We start from the raw sequence: 23718 nt of genomic DNA, 5'->3' as shown, positions 1-23718 counted from the left end.
GCTCCGCTGAGGCGGCCCAGGGTTCCCTGGTTCGGATCCTGGCAACCTGGTTCGGATCCTGGCGCGCACCTGTGCGCACCGCTTGTCTGGCCATGCTGTGGCGGCGTCACATATAAACTGGAGGAAGATGGGTATGGATGTTAGCCCAGGGCCAGTCTTACTCAACAAAAAGAGGAGGATTGGCAGATGTTAGCTCACATCTGAGGGCTGGTCTTCCTCACACACACAAAAAATATATAAATTTTAAAGTACCTATTAAAGAAATTAAATTTTATAAATAACCTTCCCATGAAGAATGGTCCTTGCCTAAATGGTTCACCAGTGTTTACTTCCAAACATTTAATAAAGGAATAAGACTATTCGTACATAAACTCTTTCAGGAATAGTGATAAAGGAAATACTTCCTGACGCTATTTATGAGTCTGCCGTAAGTCTCATAGTGTCAAAATAAAAATCTCTCTCATATATTTAACTTCAAAAATTCTAAACAGAATATTAACAAATAAAATATTTCAAAATATAAAGAATAATAAAATCATAGAAGTGGTGTTTATACTAAAAAATTAAATATCATTTAACATTTAAAAAATAATGAATTTACGATGTTTCACATCTTCTCCTAAAGAATAACTACCACAAGATTTGCTTTCCATGACAAAAAACTAACTTTGGAGAAAATATACAAACCAACTATTTTCAGATATTGGACAATAAGCAGTGAATGACTGTAATTACTGAGAAAAAGGAAACAAATCAAGAAGAAAAGATTTTAAACTTGAACTCATAGAAACAGAAACAAATGAAACACAAGCATAGAGTTAAAAAGAAAAAAATTTACAGATATGCAGTGAGAACTAAGAAAATATTACTAATATAATTGGAAGAAGAGAGACCAGAAAAAAATTAGAAATTATAATGGGCAAAAATTTTTTCAATGTTAGTGATAATTATAAACATACAGACTCAAGAAAATTCACAAAAACTCAAGCAGAATAAACAGAAAGAAATCCAAATAAAGACACATCAGAAAATAATTTCTTAAAACAAGTCAAAAGGAGAACGTTGGCAACATAGCAGGAGGGAAAAAGAGACTTTAGGTACAAGCAAATACAAGTTAGAGCATAGACTTTTGTCAGAAATAATTCAAACCAGAAGACCATGGACCAACACCTTTCAAGTGCTTACAGATAGGAGAGAGACCAAACCAAAATTCTATACCCAGGAAAATACACTTCAGAATTGAATGCAAAATCAGGAACTTTTCAGATAAAGGGAAACTAAGAGAATACATTATGCCAAATTTGCACTATGAGAAATACCAAAGAAAGTTCTAGTTAAAGGGAAATATCAGAATGAACTAGGATCTCTAGTAATATTTTGAAACACACAGAACATGACTGTGGAAAGTCTTGAATTTTATGTAAGATTCTTTCCCAACATGTTAGCTGAGGAATCTTTGCACATTCCAGAGTTGTGGTCATCCAACTATAGCCTGTGGGCCAAATCCAGTTGCCCTCATGCATTGACTTATTGTCTATGGTGCTTTCACAGGACAATGGCAGAACTGAGACTGTATGAAGAGGGAATTTTTTTCTCTTTCAATATACTTCTTGTAGTGTTTCCCTATTTGTTTCTAGCACCTAGTGGGCAAACCCCAACGTGGTTCACACTCTTGAAGAAATTCCTAGGCTTCTAGGACATTTTAACACCACCTATTCTTGTGCCTTGAAATCATAGATGGAGGTATGACTGCCTGTTCTTGCTAATCTCTATGTTACTTCAAAATCTCCTCTTTTTTTCCAACTCTTCCATTGAGTATCTAGTTTGTTTTCTATATTAATTTTCTTTCAATACAAGTATGATGTATTTACAGCAAAGACAAGAAATGAATTTCTAAAATTAAGGGTTGGAATCCATTCAAAGGAAAAATCATGAATGTCTCTCTGTGTAAATCATGAAAATAAAAGAAGAATGAAGTACTTCTCAACCAAGTGTTTTTCTATTATTTTGTTTTTAAGTAGAAGGTTAGTTCTCATGTCCTCTAGACAGCCCTTCTAATTTTTAAAAGTCTAGTGTGTTTACTAATTAATAAACTCTTCTTTCATTGTTCTTTTTGTAGTATGGTACCAAGTACATTACTAGTGAGAGAGACCTTAGTCCCTAGTTAATGTCTTACAGAGGAAATGTCATCCACTTTGGTTTCCCTCCTCATGAGAGAATTTCTCTCAGGACCCAGTCCAGGTCGATTTGTTGGTTTAATCAATGAAAAAGTACAGTAATCCAAAAAACAGAAAAAGAGAGATAGACATAAGCTACAATTTTTGCTAGTACTTGTTCATCTTTGCAATTTGAGCCATGAAGTGAAAGTGATGATGAAATGCAGTCCATGCTGCAGAAAAAACTTCCTGTTAAACAAAGGTTTCCTTCTTTTCATACTTTTCTTTCTTCATGAATGTACTTGATTTCACATATAGTAGAGTGTTTACTAAGATAAGTAGTAGTATTCATCCTTGGGACTATCTCTTATATTTAAATTCTTTATTCACGATGCTCTTCTCTTTTAGATAGCTTTAGCTACATCTTTTTTTTTTTTTTTCAATTTTTGTGTTGAAATCAGAGACTTGTTTATGTAAAATATGAATTTAAGGAATCCAGCGTTTTTGTAAGTGATAAGGCCCATTTTCCTAGAAATTTCATTTTTCTAAAACACACTTAGAGAGCAAATCTGCATTATTTGCAAATAAGTATATCTAAAAAGGTTAACCAATCAGATTGAACTCTTCACTAGGAAGACTTTTTAAAAATAGTAACTGTTCTTTATGTTCATTGGTGTTTTGTAAAATATTGGGTACAATATGACATGAAACAAGATTTTTTTTCGATGCTAGTACCTATTTATTTCTACTAAAAAAAGTATTCTGATCACTCATTCCTTTCATTTTTACCATCTCTCCAGTTCTAACTATGTCTCAGCTATGAAGAACGAGCTTAAGAGGACTTACTCAGAAGTGACTGAGTTTATTCTGCTGGGGTTCAGAACTCCTCCAAAGCTACAGATATCTTCTTCCTAGTGTCTTGCTGCTCTGCATGGTTACTGTGGTGGGAAATATCAGCAGGATAATTGTCATTAAGTTGGACTCCAGACTTCAAATGCCTATGTATTTCTTCCTTAGAAACTTGTCCTATTTAGATCTCTGCTACCCCACAGTCATTGTGGGATGTGCTACCCCACCATTTTGGGAGTGCTACCCCACTCCAAAAAGTTTAGCCAACTTATTGTCAAATGAAAAGAACATTTCTTACAATGACTGCACAGCCCATTTTTTCTTCTTTGCCCTGTTTGTCACAGCTGAAAGCTTTCTCCTGGCTGTCACGGCATTTGATCGATTCTCAGCCATTTGCTCCCCTCACCTTTACCCTGTGCACATGTCCCAGAAAGTCTGAGTTCGATTGATAACTGGATCCTATATCTGTGGATGCATCAACTCCATGATACAAACAGGTTTCACCTTCAGTTTGTGTTTCTGTGCAGAAAACAGATTGGACCACTTTTTCTGTGATGTCCCAGCCCTGACCAAGATCTCATGTGTTGTCACTTTTGTGAATGAAATCTTACTGTTTATTCTCTCTGCTCTCGTCATCATCACCACTACAACTGTCATTCAGGCTTCCTATGCTTCTATCCTCGCCAGTGTCCTGAAGATCCCCTTGAATCATGGCAGAAGTAAGACCTTCTCCACCTGTTGCTCCCATATACCAGCGGTCAGTTTATTCTATGGGACTGTGTTCTTCATGTACGCCCAAACTGGGGCCATCTCCTTGCCAGAGCAAAGCAAGACGGTAGCTGTTCTTTACAAACTTATAATACCAATGCTAAACCCTCTGATATATAGTCTGAGAAACAGAGATATGAACGATGCAGAGAAAAGAATATTATGCAGGAAATGATTCTCTCACTGATATGTGTAAAACCATTATATAATAGGCAATTTTGTTTCCTGAGGGTCCTAGTTCTCCTTGTTCTTGTAAAATTACTATATCAAGATATTTATATATATGGCAACAAATATTTTTCTAAGTTTTACAAAATAACATTTCTAATAATATAGGTATATGCATCATTATTTTATTTGCTTAGAATATGTGAGAGCATCATATATTCTTAATTTGGGTTGTGGTGCTAATATTTTTATTTTAATTTTACGTTGATTAAGAAGTAAATATTAAGAGATGTTGCTATGTAATAATTAGAATAATATTACATCTGTGTGAAGTATTCTTTAACTTTTTTCTTCTACAAAGCTAGTGCATGATATTTGTTTGGAAAAGATAACAGCTTCATTGCGAATGTGACAAAACAAAATAGTAATGGTTACATGGAACACTTTTGAGTAAAGGTCCTAGTCTTTCCCAAAGATCCAGGTTTATCTTTCAAGGAGTATCACCCTTAGAGTTACTACTTGTATAAAAAGGGGGCCCATGGTATATTATTTGAGAAGCAATTCATCATATGGAAAATGTATGTCAATAACATTCCACTAATTTTTGTTTTCCATTTTCTTTTTAAGATAAAATGATGTATTTTATAAAAATAAAATCCGATACACAAGGAACAGGTACTATATGCCATGTATCATTTTCATCACCATTTTCAAATGAGGAAATTGATGTACCAGGAGATTCAGTAACTTGATGTAGCCAAAACTCAACATTTCATTAAAATTAAAAACTTCTCTGCAAAAGACAATGTCAAGAGAATGAGAAGACAAGCCACAGACTGGGAGAAAATTTTTACAAAAGACACATCTGATAAATGAATATTATCCCAAATATGCAAAAAACACTTAGAATTCAACAATATGAAATCAAACAACTGGATTTATTTTTAAAAATTAGTAGATGGTTTTATTTTAAATATGATCAATCTAAACTATTTCTACTTAATCCTGAAAACTAGCAGGCATCTGATGAAGAATATCATCTGCAGACCATGACTGTTGATGAGAGAAAAACTGTACCTTAGATGATCAGCAATTAGTAGAATTCATGCAAAATATTTCTTTTCCCTTGATTTTATCTTATTGAAAACATTCTCTGTGCTTCAGAGAAATAGAATGGTAAGACAACTGACATCAGAGATGCTTTTATGGATTTTATTGATATTTTTGAGATTACATCTATATTTAAGACTATCCTTTGATAGTCACATACTTTGATTCCTAGAGAGAAATTAGTCTAAGATATGACTTGTGAAAATCACACCAGAGTCACTGAATTTACTCTTCTTGGTTTTACAAACAACCCTGAGATGCAAGGTTCTCTTTTTGTTTTCTTCCTGGTCATCTATATGTTCACCTTGTCGGGCAACTTCCTTATTGTCACAGTTACCAGTGTGGATCCCGCTGTTCACACACCCATGTACTTCTTTCTCTGAAACCTATCACTTCTTGATGTCTGTTTCACCTTGGTCATGGTGCCGAGGATGCTGGTAGTTCTAGTGTCCCCAAGGAAACTCATCTCTTTTGTAGGCTGCGGTACCCAAATGTACTTCTTCTTTGGCAGCTCTGAATGTTTCCTCCTCTCTATGATGGCTTATGATCACTTTGCGGCCCTCTGTAACCCTCTCCAGTATTCAGTCATAATGAATAGGTCCCTATGCTTGTGGATGGCAGCATTCTCTTGGATGTCTGGTGTTCCTGTCTCTATGCTACAGACAGCTTGGATGATGGCCCTTCCTTTCTGTGGACCAAATACTGTAGACCACTTTTTTTGTGATGGTCCCCCAATATTGAAACTGGTCACTCAGGATACATCTATGTATGAAATACAAGGACTCACTTCCATACTACTATTTATTATGTTTCCATTTTCCCTCATTTTACTCTCCTACACCCGCATTATCACAACCATTTTGGGGATGCCCTCTGCTACTGGTTGGCAGAAAGCATTCTCCACTTGTTCATCACACCTTATTGTGATATCCCTTTTCTATGGAACAGCCAGCTTGACCGACCTACGGCCCAAATTCCACCAGTCCCCGAGAGCAAGAAGCTAGTGTCATTGTCCTACGCTGTCATCACTCCTATGTTAAACTCCATCATATACAGCCTAAGGAATAATGAAGTTGTTGATTAAAGACTTGAGTGTAAGACTTGAAACCATAAAACTTCCAGAAGAAAACGTAGAGAAAAAGCTTCTTGACATGAGTCTTGGCAATGATTTCTGGATATGGCAGCTAAAGCAAACACAATAAAACAAAAAATAAAGTGGGACTACATCAGACTAAAAAGCTTCTCCACAGCAAAAGAAATAATCAACAAAATGAAAAGAAAACCCATGGAATGGAAGAAAATATATGTAAATCATATATCTGATAAGGGGTTAATATCCAAAATGTATAAGGAACTCATACAACTCAATAGCAAAAAACCCAAATAATCCAATTGAAAAATGGGCAAAGAACATGAATAGACATTTTTCCAAAGAAAGTATTCAAATGGCCAACAGGTACATGAAAAGGTGCTTAATGTCACTAATCATTAGGAAAATGAGATCAAAACCAATATGAGTTCTCACCTCACACCTGTTAGAATGGCTGCTATCAACAAGACAGGAGATAACAAATATTGGTGTGGATGTGAAGAAAAGGACACCCTGGTGCACTGTAGATGGGAATGTAAAGTGATACAGCCACTATAGAAAACAGTATGGAGCATCCTCAAAAAATTTAAAATAGAGCTACCATACATTCCAGTAATTCCACATCTGGGTATATATCCAAAGGAAACGAAATCACTATGTCGAAGAGGCATGTGCACCCTCATGTTTATTGCAGCATTGTTTACAATAGCCAAGACATGGAAACAACCTAAGTGTCTATCTACAGATGCACGGATATAGAAAATGTGATATAAATAAATAAATATGCGGGCACACACTCCCCCCCACACACACAGTGAAGTACTATTCAGCCACACAAAAGAAGGATTCCTGACATTTGTGACATGAATGGACCTTGAGGGCATTATACTAAGTGAAATAAGTCGGACAGATACAGACAAATACAGCATGATCTCACTTATATGTGGAGTCTAAAGAAGAGTCATAGAAAAAGAGATCAGATTTGTGGTTACCAGGAGCAGGGCGTAAGTGTGGGGGAATTGGCTGAAAGTGGTGAAAGCGTATAAACCTCTGGTCATAAGTGAATACTGAGAGGGCAATGTACAGCATGATGACTATAGATAAAACTATAGTATGGTATATTCAAAAGTTGTTAAGAAAGTAAATCCTAAAAGTTCTCATCACAAGAAAAAAAAATTTCTTTAACTATATGAGGTGATGGATGTTAACTAAACTTATTGTGGTAACCATTTCACAATGGTTTCACAAGACACTATGCTGTGTGTCTTAAACTTATACAGTGTTATACGTTAATTAGATCTCAATAAAACTGGAAGAAAATAAATAAAACTAGTGAAGTCTGAAAATAAAATAAAATAAAAATAATAACTTACGTGTTATTTCTGATTCTTTCATTAACTGTCTTGGAGACCTTGGTGAAGATACAAACTATCTGACATTCACTTTGATCATCTATAAAGGAGAAGGTTCTAAAATTATGTGATACAAAAATCTGACAACAATAAATAATAAGATATGGTCTATAAATGGCAAAATATTTGGGAGATGGGTTAGGAATTTTCATGGGCAAATTTGCAAAAGCAGTTTTAATTTAAGTTGAAAAAGAAGCATGCTTTGTTCCTGACAAGGGAATGCAGATAGTGGAGGGAAAAAGGAAAGAATGAAGCTTAGTTGGTTTGCATGTCAATTGGCATTTTCTCTTTTGCTCATACACTTGTTTATAGATTGGGCTTTTATATATTTTATGAATTTACAGTCTTATGTTTCTAACGATAATTAGAGTATTTGATTTCTCTAAGGCACTTTCCACAAAATATATATGATCACTGTAGTGAACTGAATTCTGTCACCCTCAAAGAGATATGTTGAAGTCCTAACCTGGAATACTTGTGAATGTGACCTTATTTGGAAATAAGGGCATTTATAGATGTAACCAGCTTAAGATGAGGTTATGCTAAGTTAGGGTGGGCCATAAATCCAATGAGTAGTGTCATTACATAAGGAGAGAGAGATTTAGAAACATAGGGATACACAGACTCAGAGGAAAGACAGCCATGTGAAGACAGAGGGAGAAGCTGGAGTGATGCAGCTAGAAGCCAGGAACACCAAGGGTTGTTGACAACCGTCAGACGCTAGGAGAAAGACATGTAATAGATCTTTTCTCTTACTTGCACCCACACAATTCTCATGAGAACAAGACAAGGATAGCCTGCTGCAAGTAGAGAGATCTAATGAAGCACAGATCATTCATTCCCAACTGAGGCCACTCTAGACCAGCTTACAGCCAATTGATTCCCCCAAATCTGGGAGAACCCAGTCCAGATCAGCAGACCTGCCTCACTGAACCATAGACTCATGGGCAATAATAAATGCTTGTTGTTTTAAGACACTAAGTTTAGGGGAGATTTGTTATGTAGAAATGGCAAAGTGATAACAGATGCATAACCAATTCCGGGTAACGCAATTAAGAATTACATCTATCAGATCCATTCTTGAATCTAACTGAAATTGTTCGCACTATGAAGCTTGGTTCAGAGAAACTGCAAATGTTATCCGCATATTGTAACAGAGCCAATTTCTTCTACTTGACTTTATTATTACCCATTTGATTTATTGAAATCTTCCTGCCTTCACTGTCTGTCTCCCTGAATATTAACTCCATCCTCAAGATTCCAGCATTGTTTTCTATCTATTACTTGGACTCTTTTACATTCTGGACCTGAATACTACATTGATCACAGCATGAAGTATAACTTCAGTTAGGAAATAATTCTAACAACCCCATTAGTCTTCAGATATCACTACCCTCAGCATAGTCTCTACACATTACCTTTTAGAATATAAAACACTCATCTACTCATTGAGGTTTATAATAAAAAGGTGATTAATAATACCAATTATGTACCATTTACTATATACTGTATTTAAAAACTATAGAAAAGAAAAAATCGTAATTCCCTGATGCATCAGGTGAAAATATGCAAAGGAAACAGAAATCCGAATATCTTTCTTTCTGCTTGTAATGCTTAATTGGATAAATTAGAGCTGGCAATTGGTAAAAAATAGGTCCTCTGTCCCTTTTCCTTCTGAATAGCACTTAACTGCACAGTTGCAAAGCCGATAAATCCTTCCCTAGTGAACCTATCTACTATGTGAGAGCAGGCTCAGAGGAGAATCATACTGGAACTTAATGCACATATAGCGCTGAGTATATGCCAATCTCTGTTCTAAAGCTTATTCATCACGGTAAACTGTGAGGTAGGTGCTCATATGATCTCCACTTTACAGACAAAGATAATGAAGCACAGAGATGTTACTGTGATTTTCTCACTCATTTCCTACTTCAGATTCATTTATCAATCACATCCTTGTGCCTTTTTTTTTTTTTTTTGGTGAGGAAGATTAGCCCTGAGCTAACATCTGTTGCCAATCCTCCTCTTTTTGCTGAGGAAGATTAGCACTGGGCTGACATCAGTGCCCATCTTCCTCTACTTATTTATATGTGGGACGCCTGCCACAGCACAGCTAGAAAAGTGGTGTGTAGGTCCGTGCCCAGAATCCGAACCTGTGAACCCCAGGCCACAAAAGCGGAGCACGTGAACTTAACCACTATGTGACCAGGCTGTCCCGCCTTGACCCATTTTTAACTCTTATCCTTAGGACTTTATATTCTGTCATGAGTGGTGTAATGTCTTCTTATTAAATAAGTTAAGTTCATTCACTAAAAGGAAATATACTACTAGCTAGTGAAAAAAAAATCAGCTATATTTTCCCCTCATCCTGCTACAGTGTGTGGTATGGAAGGTATCCTTAGAAATATCTTGTATTTGAGAATGCATGCATCATGTTCCAAAGACTTAAGATTTGCTAGTTTGAGCTGCTAAAATGTTCAAAGTTAATTAATGGCAAAAAATATTTGAAAGGTATGTTTATGCCATAGTATAGAAGAATCCAGATCCAGCTAATGTATTAGAAATAGTATGTGGGTAACGGGGTGGTTTTTAAGCAGGTAAATTACAACATTAAAATTAGAGGAATGGAGATGATGGGTGGTACAAAATACAGGCTTGATTCAGAGAGACCAATTAGGATATTATGTAGCAAAACTAGTGTGTAATGTTAACCCCATATTATAGCACTAGGGGAAAGATTGAAAATACAAGAATGAAAAAGAAATCACAAAGGATATATCTGATAATTCATTGCCTTTTGAGACAAATGGAAAGAATAACAAGTGTATTCCAAACACAGGAAACTGATAGTCAGTCACAGATTACAGAGTTCTCTGTCCAGAGATTTGGAGAATGGAGGATGGGAAGCAGTAGAAAGGACAGCATATGATGAGGCTGATGATCATGTAATTTTGTACATATCAATTTTTTCACATAAAGTTAATATACATCTTTGAATATCTATGCTTATGACTTTTTTCTTTAAATACACATCAATGTGCATCCAGGTAATATAAATTCTCTGAGTGCAGGATTTTGTTTTCCTGTTCTGTTCACATGTCTATTACTGTGTTCATGGGTTAGAAGACTCAATATTGTTATGTCAGTTCTATGAAAAAAGTGTTCTAAAGATTCAATGCAATTTTAATCAAAATACCAAGAGTCTTTTTTTTTTTTTGGAAATTGGCAAGATGATTCTAAAATTCTAATGAAAATTCAAAGGACCTTGAATAGTCAAAACAATTTTGGAAAAGAGGAACGAGGTTGGAGAACTTACACTATCTGTTTTCAAGACTTATAAAGATTCAGTAAACAAGACATTATGGTAGAGGTATACATACAGACACATAGATCAATGAAACAGATAGACAGTCCAGAAATAGACCCACACAAAGAGGTCAATTGATTTTCAAAAAAATGCCAAACAATTAAATAGAGAAAGGTTTATTAGATTAGTAATTCAACAAAAAATGTTAGAACAATATCTAGTCATATACAAAATAATAATAAACCTTGATCCTTACCTAACATTTTTTGCAAAAATTAACTTGAAATTGTTCATAGATTTAAATATAAGGGTTAAAACTATAAAATTTCCCGAAGAAAACAGGATATTTCTCTTCTGGAGAAAATTCAGTGATATTCATTTGGCAAAGATTTCTTGACACAAAAAAGCATGAAAAATTTAAAAAAACCCAATAAATTGGACTTTACAAAATAAAAAGTTATACTCCTCAAAAAGACAGTGTAATGAAAATGAAAAGGTAAACCAAAGACTGAAGAAAATGGCTGTAAAATAGATCAAAGATTTTTTCTAATGTATATTAAGAACTTTTACATCCTAATAATAAGACAAACAACGTAATATAAATGGACAGAAAATTTAAACAGACATCTCACCAAAGAACATATGCCCATAATAAATAAGCACATGAAAACATTCTTGACATCTTTAGTCATTAGGGAAATTTAAATTAAAATAACACTTAGATGCCATTACAAACCCAATAGAATGACTAAAATTAAATTGATTGACCATACAAAGTGTTAGTGTGGATGTGGAGAAGATGGAACTCTTATATATAGCCGTAGAGATTATAAAATGTTGTGACAATTTTGGAAATAATTTGGCAGTTTCGTTAACAGGTTAAACATACACCTATCATACAACCCAGCCATTCTACTTTGAGATATTTGTCCAAGAAAAATGAAAGCATCTGTGTGCGCAAAGACTTATAAAAAATATTCATAGTAGTTTTATTTGTAACAGCCCTAAATGGAAATGCTCAAGTGTACATCATCTAAGAAAGGTTAAACAAATTGTGGTATATCCATAAAATGGAAAAATACTCAAAAATACACGGGAACGAACAATTGCTTCACGGAACAACATGATGAACCTCATAGATATGCTGTGTGAAAGAAATTAGACAAAATATATGATTCCATCTGTGTAAAATTCTAAAATGTACATTGACTTATAGTTATAAAAATAAGGTAGCTGTGAGGGAATGGGGTAGAAGCAGAGGAAGAATTAAAAATGGATTTGAGGAATTTTTAGCGTTCAATGGGTATATTGTTTTGATTGCGGTCAACTTTTCACAGGTATATAACCAAATTCCCATCAAATTGTATATCTTAAACATGTGAAATTTGTTGGAAATGAATTATACTTCAACAAAACAGAGTATCTAATTTAGAAATCTAGTTTGGTTTAAATACATCCTCAATAAATATTTACTAAGCAAAGAGATCACGCTATATGTCCTTCTTGCAGGGAATATACGTATATAAAAACACCCTGATGTATCATAAAGAATCTGGTAGTTGCCTAAAACTTCCACAGGCATACAGAGAAGGTAGTAAATATTTCTTATGTAAGCTATTACAAAGAATACGGATGTTGAAGCAAACAGCAAAGTAATTCAATGAAAAAGAACTTTGAGAAAGTTTGGCAGCATCCACATGGCTTTCATTGAAAGAAAGGGCCAAGAGAATATAGGGAGATGAGTTATCATTAGAGCAATTCACTTATCATTCCACAATATGAGATTAATTGCTAAAGAAGTCACATGAGAAGATAACATATCAAAGAAGGAAAGCATGGTACTTATGCATATATGAATCAAGGGAGGTTAAAGAGTGAAATGGACGTGTTTTCCTGAGAAAATATTGGAATCATTAACATTAATAAATGAGATTGTGGTTATCAAGCAAGCAATTAATGGCTACCTGGAAGAAGTTAAAATTGCATAGAATATTTTCTCATATTTCTGCTTTGTATATATAGAAGCCTTTTATTGATTACAATAATTTTGAGATGGATATATTTAGCATATATACCATGATGTATCTTTGTATATATGTATCATATATATATCTTTATAGATATAAACATTGAATGTTTATGTATTGTACAGTTTATTTATGTAAACAGTGTTTACCTTATAGACTTGATGATTTTTAAACATATATTTGGTTGAATATATTTCTCATCAATAAATTGAGTTTATAATGACAATTTACACACATAAATTGGACATTAGAAGAAACATCTATATAACTCTTTAATTAGAATTCATGTATATAATTTTTTAAAAATAGGATTGGGGCCGGCCAGTGGCATAGTGGTTGAGTCCATGCACTATGCTTTGGCTGCCTTGGGTTCTCAGGTTTGGATCCCTGGAGTGGACCTACACACCGCTCATCAAGTCATGCTGTGGTGGCATCCCACATACAACAAACAGAGGAAGACTGGCACAGCTATTAGCTCAGAGACTACCTTGTGCAAGTAAAAAGGGGAAGATTGGCAAGAGATGTTAGCTCAGGGCCAGTCTTCCTCACCAAAAGAAAAAAAAATAGGATTGAGTTAGGAAAATAATTATAAAGGTGATATTTTATTTAACTGTATAATCCTGACATTGCATTTCATTTTTCCTGCATTTAGTTTGCTTCTAAAAACTGTTAACTATTTTGTTTGTGATGTTTGCATTTTTATCCGTATGATTTAATCAGAAATATTAATCAGGAATTTTTTCAGGAAGAGATTACAAATTTCCTTTAATGTTATCCCTTGAATGGGAAACGTTATGGTGAAATCTGTTTCCTAACTGACCATTTAAGAAAGCCTTTACGATCAGTATACTTGGAATACTTGATATAAATCAAATGCTTGTTTGGAGTTGCTCAAACTGTTTTTGGTTTGTCAACTTTACCTTTTTCGGTATTTAGGTATCTTTGGGTTGCTTTGAAGAACAGGAATAGTTCATTCAAAGACTTTTGATCCCTTACAAAAGATTAAGCAAGATGGCATGCTGGGATAGCTCAAGCCTAGAGAAAATTGATATGAAACAAGATTCAGGTAAAAAAAAACAAGATTCATTTAATATATAAGATTCCAAATATATCCTAGTCACTTTCATTAAGTCCCAGAGATCCAGCCTTAAATAAAGTCCTTCATTTAGTGGAGCTTACAACTTAGTGAGGATAACAAACAATAAACAGTTAAGCAAATAAAGAAATAATCCAATTTAGGAGTGATGTGAACAATAAAATATTCTACTATGTATAAAATACTAAGCGAGTGAAGGTGTTAGACAGTGGTTGAGTAGCGGCTGCCTTGGATGGCATGGTCAGGGAAGCTCCCCCTGAAGAACACCTACTCTGACATCTGACTGACAGGAGAGAGCTAGTCAGGTGATGTCTGGACAAAGAACCTCACTGAAAGATGGCACAGCAGGTGCAGAGCCTTTGAGTTGGCGGTGGGCTTGGGTGATCAAGGAATAGCAAGGTATCCACTCACATAGAGCAAAATGAGTGAGAAAAATAGTGATGCACGAATTCTAAGAGCATTGGAAGGGTAAGGAAGGCCTGGCAGAGGATTGCAACCTGCTTACACGCTCTAAAACAGGACCGCCTTTGTTTTCTCTTATCTGCTAATTTGACTCATCTCTGTTGGGACAGAAAGCAAGGCATTCCTGAGCATTTTGAAGCAGAGAATTCTCATGGCCCAGGGACCATTTCCCAATGGGTCCTAAACATTTATATTCTCCAACCAGGCACAAAAAGAGCGATTTCGATCTAAGGCAGAATTGATTCACCTGCTTGAGGTAGGAGAGGTTCGGTGACAGCTGCATTTAACTAGAGATGTATAGTCTCCTTATTGTTTTGTTTGTTTCCCTTTCATGTATGCTTGTTGACATAACTGCACGCACATTTTGTTAAGTAAAATTTTGATTGATTTAAGCAAATACAGGTATAAAATTCAAAACATAACATTTCAGCATTTATATGTATTTTCAGGCAGAAAATGTTGCACCATACTCTCCGAATTAAGCTTAAAGTGGTAAAATAAATCACGTTTTTTCTGGTTTTCCACTATGCCCATTCCTAAGTCCCACAGATTCAATTTTCTTAACTTTCCTCTTAAATGTAATCTAGAACAATGCTCCATAAACCAACAGATATTTCTAAAAGCTTTGGGGTCCACCAGAGAAGGAGATAGAAGCTAAACATGGGAGTTACATATCATTCATCATGGAGATGACTTTACTTTGAGAGAAGGAATTCATAACTAAAGTTATTCAGAGGAGATTGGGGAAGTTCTTCCACACCTTTTTAACTACACATAAACTTTATCTTTTTTTACCAGTGTCTTAGCAGTAAATCTTTTGAAGACTATATATATTTTTTTATTGATTTTTAATAGTTTATAACATTGTGAAATTTTGGGTTGTACATTTTTGTTTGTCCTTAACCATGTTTATGTCTCCCTTCACCTCTTGTGCCCACCCCCCCAACCCCATTGCTCCTGGTAACCACAATACAGTTTTCTCTGTCCATGTGTTGCTTTATATTCCGCATGTGAGTGAGATCATACAGTGTTTGTCTTTCTCTCTCTGGCTTATTTCACTTAACGTAATACCATCCAGGCCCATCCATGTTGTTGCAAATGGGACGATTTTGAAGACAATATATTTTTGCCAAATAAATTCTGTTTGGATGAAGTATTTATTATATGACCATATACATATACATATGATTTTTTATATATATGTATATCACTAATGGCACTAATCTTTATTTAAAAGGATTGTCATCTTTTATTATGATAAAATAAATATACTTGATATAAATTTTTCTTATATAAAAATTATCATTTTGTTCATCTTTTATTTAATACATGATGAGACTGCTTACTAATATAAAAATGTTATTTTTCCTCTCATTTTTGAACCCTTATGTATTTATTCATTCAGTAAAGTGTTTCTATTACGTAGGAATCAACTACAAAGTTTTTGTTTTGTCAAAAAACCACTATTTAAACAACGAAAAGGTCCAATTATTAATTTTCTTAGTGAATACAATTGCTTGATTAATTGCTTTCTAAGTTAGAATTTTAAGTCTTACTTAATATCTAGGATCTCAACCTGGAAGATTACATTGACATCTTCAAAATATCTGACACACTAGTTATTTTTATGTAGAAATGGAAAATCATTACCAATTGTTCATATCCCCAAGATTTATTTCAACTAGCTGTGGCAATATTACAATTTAATGAACTATCTTTTCATAGTGGAAGTAGTGTCCTAATATTTCTCTGAATATAAAATATTTTTGTAAAATTCGTTATTTGTAATTTTTAATTTCCCAAACTCATTTATCTGTACTCATTCTAAAGTCATCAAGATAATATATTTAGTCATAGAGAGCCATAATTACAATTGGCAGTTAAATTTACATTATTAATACATTGATCTAATTATTCATTAACATCACAGAATTTTCAATATAATAACTCTGGGTAGCTGCATAGCTCATTATAGGCTTTAAATATACAATTTTATACAAAAGTGAAAATTGGCTAAAGTTATAATATTAGGACGCTGAAATTTTCCTGATATAATTTTACTAGACAATAACTCTTCCTAACAGGCAAAACTGCCCCTTTTCTGTATTAAATACGTCTGGAATTTTTACCTTGATAAGGAAATGAAATGTGTGACTATTGATAACTTGTTATATATTATAATATGAAAATACACCAATGTACGTAGTGAAACAATTGTTAAAATGAAAAGGATTTTATGATTTCTTGATTGGGAAAAAGTATGCTCTTAGGAATATTTCTTCATATCTGAATGTGGAAAATATTAAAAGAAAATACTGAGGAACTGTATGCATAAACCTAACTGGAGCTTCTATATGCATGAATACTCTGTAGCATTCCATAAATTAGGGCTGAGTCTAAAGAGAAGTCAAAAATACATTTTGCATTCAAATTTTTACCAAATCTGTGCAATTTTCTGGCATCTGTATAAAAAATATAAAGGAATAGGAGCCTGCTCTTGTAGGCAACTCATTTATGTTAAAGTTGGACAGATAAAGTGTACATACTTGATATAAACTAAACTAAATAGTTTGATTTTATGACCCAGTGTTAAGTTTTGGTAAAGATTTGTAAAGAAGAAGAGAAATAATTATCATCCAGTGGGGTTGTTAGATAAAATTGTATGGAGAGCCGAGCTTGAACTGGCTTTTTAAGGAACTGTAATGTGTTGATGGGCAGATCGTGTGTGCAGGAAGAAAGCACAATCACTGAGACTGTTTTGATTTACTATGTCACCAAGGACTAATCCATATATCTATATTAAACGGTGATGGCATTTATTGAGCCCTTGCTATGATGCAGGAACTGTAAGTAATATGAATTCCAAACAATTTATTATGATTTAGAGAGCCAGCCCTGATGGTCTAATGGTTAAAGTTCGGTATTCACCCCTTCGGGGGCCTGGGTTCACTTCCTGATCGTGGAACCACACCACCTGTCTGTTAGTTGCCATGCTGTGGTGGCGGCTCACATAGAAGAACTAGAAAGACTTACAACTAGCGTTACAACCACGTACTGTGGCTTTGGGGAGGGAACAACAAAAAACAAAAAAAAAAAGAAGAAGATTGGTTAGCTCAAGGTCAAACTTTCCCTGCAAAAAAAAAAACAAACTTGTGAATGACTTTAAAGAAAAAAAGAGAAAAATCTACCCAGGCTTTGAGCGTCAGTAAGTGCACAGAAATATTATTCAAAATGAGAAAATTGAAATAAGCAAAAAATACAAAACAGAAAAGAAGAACAACTAAGCTCAATATTATTCCTGTAGTTCATACTTTGGATTATATTTACTTTGTTGGCTAATAAACAGAGTTAAAAGGATAATTTAAGAAATCTCAAATAAAACCTACTCTCTAAGTTCGCTTTAGATTTGTCTATGCACATGTGACAGCATCCAGTAATGTAGAAAGGAAAATCAGAATACAAAGAATAAGAAAAAAACATATAAACAAATGGGAAAATGGTGAGAAATAAATATTGATTTGTATCCGAAAATGTCCCTAAGAAGCAGGACTTTATTAGTTCTCAAATACAGTAGGAAAATGTGGTAATGTTTTCATCAAAAGGTATGTGTCATTTTAAAAATAAGGGGTAGAGGAAGATTCAGAGTTTTGAATTTTATTTCTAATTGTTTTTGACCTTGGTGTTATATTTCTATAAAAATCTGAAACCTTTTGTTTTATTGCAACCTTTACCATTATTATTATTTTTACCTTAATTTGTCTGAAGTTACTGATGGGAAACCAAACATTAGTGACAGAGTTCATTCTTCTTGGGTTGACGAATGACGCCGAGCTTCAAGCTGTGCTTTTCCTCTTTCTGCTGCTAGCTTATGTCTTCAGTGTCATGGGTAACTTGACCATCATCATTCTGACCCTGCTGGATTATCGCCTCCAGACTCCTATGTATTTCTTCCTCCGGAATTTTTCCATTCTAGAAATATCTTTTACCTCTATCTTTGTTCCCAAAATGCTAGTCAACATTGGAACTGGAGACAAGACAATCTCCTTTGCTGGTTGTTTCACTCAGTACTTTTTTGTCATCCTTCTGGGAGCAACCGAATTTTACCTTTTAGCTGCCATGTCCTATGATCGCTATGTCGCCATTTGCAAACCTCTATATTACACAACTATAGTGAGCAGGAGACTCTGCATTCATCTTGTCCTATGTTCCTGGTTTTCCGGCTTTTTAGTTGTCATTGTGCCCTATATAATGACTCTCCAGCTGCCTTTCTGTGCATCCAACATCATCAATCATTATTGCTGTGACTACACTATCTTACTGCATTTATCCTGTTCAGAGACACATTTCATAGAAGTGATTGAGTTTGTTGCTGCTGCGGTTACCCTCATCCTCACATTGATGCTCGTGGTTCTTTCCTACACATACATTATCAGGACAATTCTGAGAATCCCCTCTGTTCAGCAAAGAAAAAAAGCTTTTTCTACATGTTCTTCTCACATGATTGTGGTCTCACTTTCTTACGGAAGCTGTATCTTTATGTATGTAAACCCCTTTGTTAAGGATGCAGCAACTTTTAATAAGGATGTGGCTCTTTTAAATACTTCAGTTGCCCCTCTGTTGAACCCTTTCATCTATACCCTAAGGAACAAGCAAGTGAAAATAGCCTTCAAAGACATAGTCAGGAAGATAGCGATTTTTTCAAGAAAGTGAAACGATCTGAGGTTCATTATCAAAATAGATAATAAATGTTTGGAAGACTGTAGGTATATATTATTGCATTTTAAAAATATTTTCTATATTTTATCATTAGTATTCTTATCTGAACCTGGAGACAGTAAAACTACTTATTTAAGTAAGCCTTTTTATCATCACTTTACTGTTCTTAAAACTTTAGAGTCCCAGTGTGTCTCTGTGTGTGCTTTAATACTTTGGGACTATTTTTCTTCATTTGTACCTTACTTTTAAGGAAAAGGTTTGAGAGAAAGTCAGGATTGGAAATATGACTTCTCATTTTTTTATACAGCTGAATTTTTCTTATCTTATCCATTACCATATGGTCTTTAATCTCTGTACTTGTAACTGAATCATTAAATACACACCCTGGAGAACCTTACTTTAGCTTGTTAATAGTAGCTTAAGTAATATATTAGTGAATAGATATAAAGTTGGTTATTTTCAAATTATAATATTCAGAGTTAAACCTGAGTCTTTCCACAATGATCACTTAATGAGAACAGGGTGTACTCAATATTTGAAATGAGAAAATTCTGAAGAAGAGAATATCAACATACGTCTGTTTTAGTGTCGAGGGGAAAATGCTTCATGATGATTTATACACAGATTAAACTCTTTGACTGAATGTGTGAAAGAAGTAAAAGGATGATTCATATTTAAGCTAATTAGAAATATGTCATTATAGCAAATTTCATATAATTTAATATTGTGCCTAGTCGTTGTTCCAGTTTGCACATACAAGAATACAAAATATACTATATTAACATTATCCAGGGTATTAATGATTTTAAAGTTTTAAATCATATCCTTTCTAATTTTATACTAAACTTTAAAATGTTTATAATTTGATATTCTTAGGCAGGGTAACCATCACAAGTAAAAGCTGACATTTTCTGAAGATTTTTTTATCCATATTAATTTTTCAGAATACATTGACCAGATTGATAGCATAGGTAATTTTAAAATTTAAAGAGGCTATAAGTATTTCTACTCCAATCCCTTCAAGATACAGATGGGGAAAACTGAGTCTTAGAGATGTTAACAAACTTTTACTAAAGCATATAGTTAATTAGAGCCAAGTTTATACTCTTGAATTATTCACTCATTCATCTAAAATGGAGAATCTACTAAGTAGCAGAGATCCTAAAAGAGTGCCCTGGGAACCACGGAGGAGAAAGAGGATTGAGAATGTAGAACTTGTCAATTCATATGCACCTAGCCATAATTACATCAAAAAACACCTAAATGCCTCACACATAATTGATGTTAAGTGAGTTAGTTTGTTACTTTGTCAGTTATTTAGATTGACAGGTAATTGACTCACTAGTCCACCTGTTTGATTGTCATTTGTTGTTTTAAATATCATCATCAGAACATTGATCATAGTCATCTAAAACATTATTTCACATGTGGTCATGGCTCAATATCAGAAGACAGATTAACGAATGATATACAGCTAGACATTTTATTGATAGAGATTAATTCTTTTAAAACATGCAAATACACGCAGACACATACACAAACACAAAATTTAAAAAGCCAATTCAGACTAGCCTATTGAAACTCAACCAAGACTTTTTTCTGGAAGAAAACTAGTAACTAATAACAATTGCAGAAAAGATGAATTAGCATAACATTTCATCAACCTGAAATATCTATTTCCCAGGCATTCTGTAACTCTACAAAATAGTAATAAGTGATATTCAAAATTATACGCATCTTGCATTTCAGTTTCAAAAGTTTGAGGAAAAAATATAAAAATGTTGATTAGAGGTTTCGTGTTAAGCATTTTGTTGTCTTTGAAAATCAGCAATATATGTGTAGTGCATAATCATATTATTCAGAAGATTGAATTCACCCAACCAAAAATATCTAAGGACATCATGCTAAAATATCTGTATATCTGTAGTAGAGAGAAAAAAAGTTAAAGTGAACTAATGAACAGGGTTGGGGAATCCTAGGACATCCAAAGGAGTATTTAGAAGGAATAATAATTGAGTCCTTAATTCAACTAGAATCTGAGTTGAGTTCAGACTGCGTTGCTCGGATTTTTTATTTTGTTTGGCTTTGTTTTGTTTATTTGCTTGTTTTACATTTTTATTGAGTTATAATTTATGCAAAATAAAGTGCAACCATTAAACTTTATGACTTCAAGATATTTGACAGATATATATACCTGTGAAATCACTACCAAAATCAAAATAATAAACTCTGCAAGTTTCACTAAGCACTCTGGTAATACATCTCTGGAGGCTTTGTACTGTTTCAACTTGGCTAGACTGAACTATTGTTCTAGGAATTCCCTTCTGTCTCTGTTTCCCGTTAGAGTGAACCACAAGAGAGATTATTTGGGTTATTTCGAGGGTGGAGTGAAGCAGAAGTCATTGTGTAGCTCACACACTTATCTGCTGGTTTATTTTGTTTGTATGAGGCAGCCACCAGGCTTGTAATTATTCCATTTTTGCCTGGATATTTTTTCAGCTTCTCCAACTCCAGATCCAGGTATGTATGGTTAGCTCCATGACAAAGTGCTCTGATTTCTATAGGAAACCAGTAAACCTGAGTTCAGAGGAAACGAGGACTAACACAAGTTTCAGTTCTTCCTCATGTGATTCTGCCCGTGCTAGACACGCACCTTACACTCCTCACAAAACTGAACTCAAAATGGATCGTGGACCTAAGTGTACATGCAAAGCTCTAAACCTCCTAAAAGATAACATAGGAGAAAACCTAGATGACTTGGGTTTGGTGATGATCTTTTAGATACAACACCAAAGGCACAATCCATGAAAGAAAGAATGGATTAGCTGGACTTCATTAAAATTAAAAACTACTCTGAAAAGACAATGTGAAGAGAATGAGAAGACAAGCCACAGACTGGGAGAAAATATTTGCAAAAGACACATCTGATAAATGACTGTTACCCCAGATGTACATAGGACACTTAGGACTCAAAAATGTGAAAACAAACAACCTGATTAATAAATGGGACAAGAGCTCAATAGACTCCTTATCAAAGATGATATACAGATGGCAAATAAGCACAAGAAAGCACGATCCACATCATATACCATCTGGGAAATATACATTAAAACAACAATGAGAAAGAATCCATGCATATTACAATGACCAAAATCTGGAACACTGACAACACCAAACGCCGGAGAGGATGTGGAGCAACAGGAACTCGCATTCATTGCTGGTAGAATGCAAAATAGTACAGTCGCTTTGGAAGTCAGTTGGGTGGTTTCCTACAAAATTAAACATACTCTTACCATATGATCTAGCAATCAGACATCTTGGTATTTACCCAAATGAGTTGAAAACCTATATCCACACAAAAACCTGCACACAGATGCTTATAGAAGCTTTATTCATAACTGCCAAAATTTGGAAGCAACCAAGATTTCCTTCAGTAAGTGAGTGGATAGCTAAACTGTGGTACGTCCAGACAATGGAATATTTTTCAGTGCTAAAAACAAATGAGCTATCAACCTGTGAAAAGACATGGGGGAACTGTAAATGCATGTTACTAAGTGAAAGAAGCCAACCTGAAAAGGCAACCTATTTTATGATTCTAACTCAATTCCATTCTGGAAAAGGCAAAACTACGGGGAGAGCAAAAAGACTGGTAGTTGCCAGGGGTTGTGGGGTGAAGGAACGGATGAATAGGCACAGCATAGAAGTTTTTAGGGCAGTGAAATTACTCTATAAGATACTACAATTATGTATACATGTCGTTGTATATTTGTCAAGCCTATAGAATATACAATACCGAGAGTGAACCCAAATGAAACTATGGATTTTGGCTGATAATTATGTGTCAATGTAGATTCATCAATTGTAACAAATATACCAATCTTGTAGGGAATGTTGATAATGGAGGAAGCTGTGCATGTGTGGGGGTGGGGGTATATAGGAAATCTCTGTATCTTCCTCTCAGTTTTGCTGTGACCCTTAAACTTCTCTAAAAAGTTAGTCTTAATTAACAAAAGAAACACAAAGAAAAAGCAAGATACTATTACACATCTATTAGAGTGGCCCAAACCTAAAACACTTACCACATCAAATGCTGGCAAGGATGTGGAGGAACGGGAATCCTCATTCATTACTAGTATGAATGCAAAATGGTACAGCCACTTTGGAGGACAGTTTGTTGGTTTCCTACAAAACTAAACATACTCTTACTATATGATCCAGCAATTGTGCTTCTTGGTACTTACTCAAAGGAGTTGAAAACTTATGTCCACACAAAAACCTGCACGTGGATATTTATAGCAGCTTTATTCATAATTGCCAAAGCTTGGAAGTAACCAAGATGTCCTACAGTAGGTGACTGGATAAATAAACCATGGTACATACAGACAATGGAATATTATTCAGCACTAGAAAGAAACGAGCTACCAAGCCATGAAAAGACATGGAGGAACTGTAAAAGCCTATAATTAAGTGAAAGAAACCAATCTGAAAAGGCTACATATTGTATGATTCCAACTATATCGCATTCTTTCAGTTAATGTACCTCTAAATGATAGAATA

At 34.4% G+C, this 23718-nt stretch overlaps 1 protein-coding gene and 2 pseudogenes across 1 annotated transcript; all 3 read left to right on the top strand.

Moving 5' to 3' along the window:
• Positions 1-2975: 2975 nt before the first annotated feature.
• On the top strand, positions 2976-3948 carry LOC101403834 (olfactory receptor 9S13-like; annotated as a pseudogene).
• A 1294-nt stretch (positions 3949-5242) lies between these two features.
• On the top strand, positions 5243-6135 carry LOC101394556 (olfactory receptor 10A7-like; annotated as a pseudogene).
• A 12081-nt stretch (positions 6136-18216) lies between these two features.
• On the top strand, positions 18217-19155 carry LOC101394824 (olfactory receptor 2AP1-like). The gene has a single exon (XM_004429463.1). The coding sequence runs from the start codon at positions 18217-18219 to the stop codon at positions 19153-19155; it is 939 nt and encodes a 312-aa protein (XP_004429520.1).
• Positions 19156-23718: the final 4563 nt, after the last annotated feature.

Source organism: Ceratotherium simum, chromosome 17 (assembly GCF_057802395.1).
Source record: "Ceratotherium simum simum isolate JZ-2026a chromosome 17, ASM5780239v1, whole genome shotgun sequence".
Lineage (NCBI taxonomy): Eukaryota > Metazoa > Chordata > Mammalia > Perissodactyla > Rhinocerotidae > Ceratotherium > Ceratotherium simum.
Note: the sequence above shows the minus strand (reverse complement) of the source record. Positions and strands in the feature narration are given on the sequence as shown.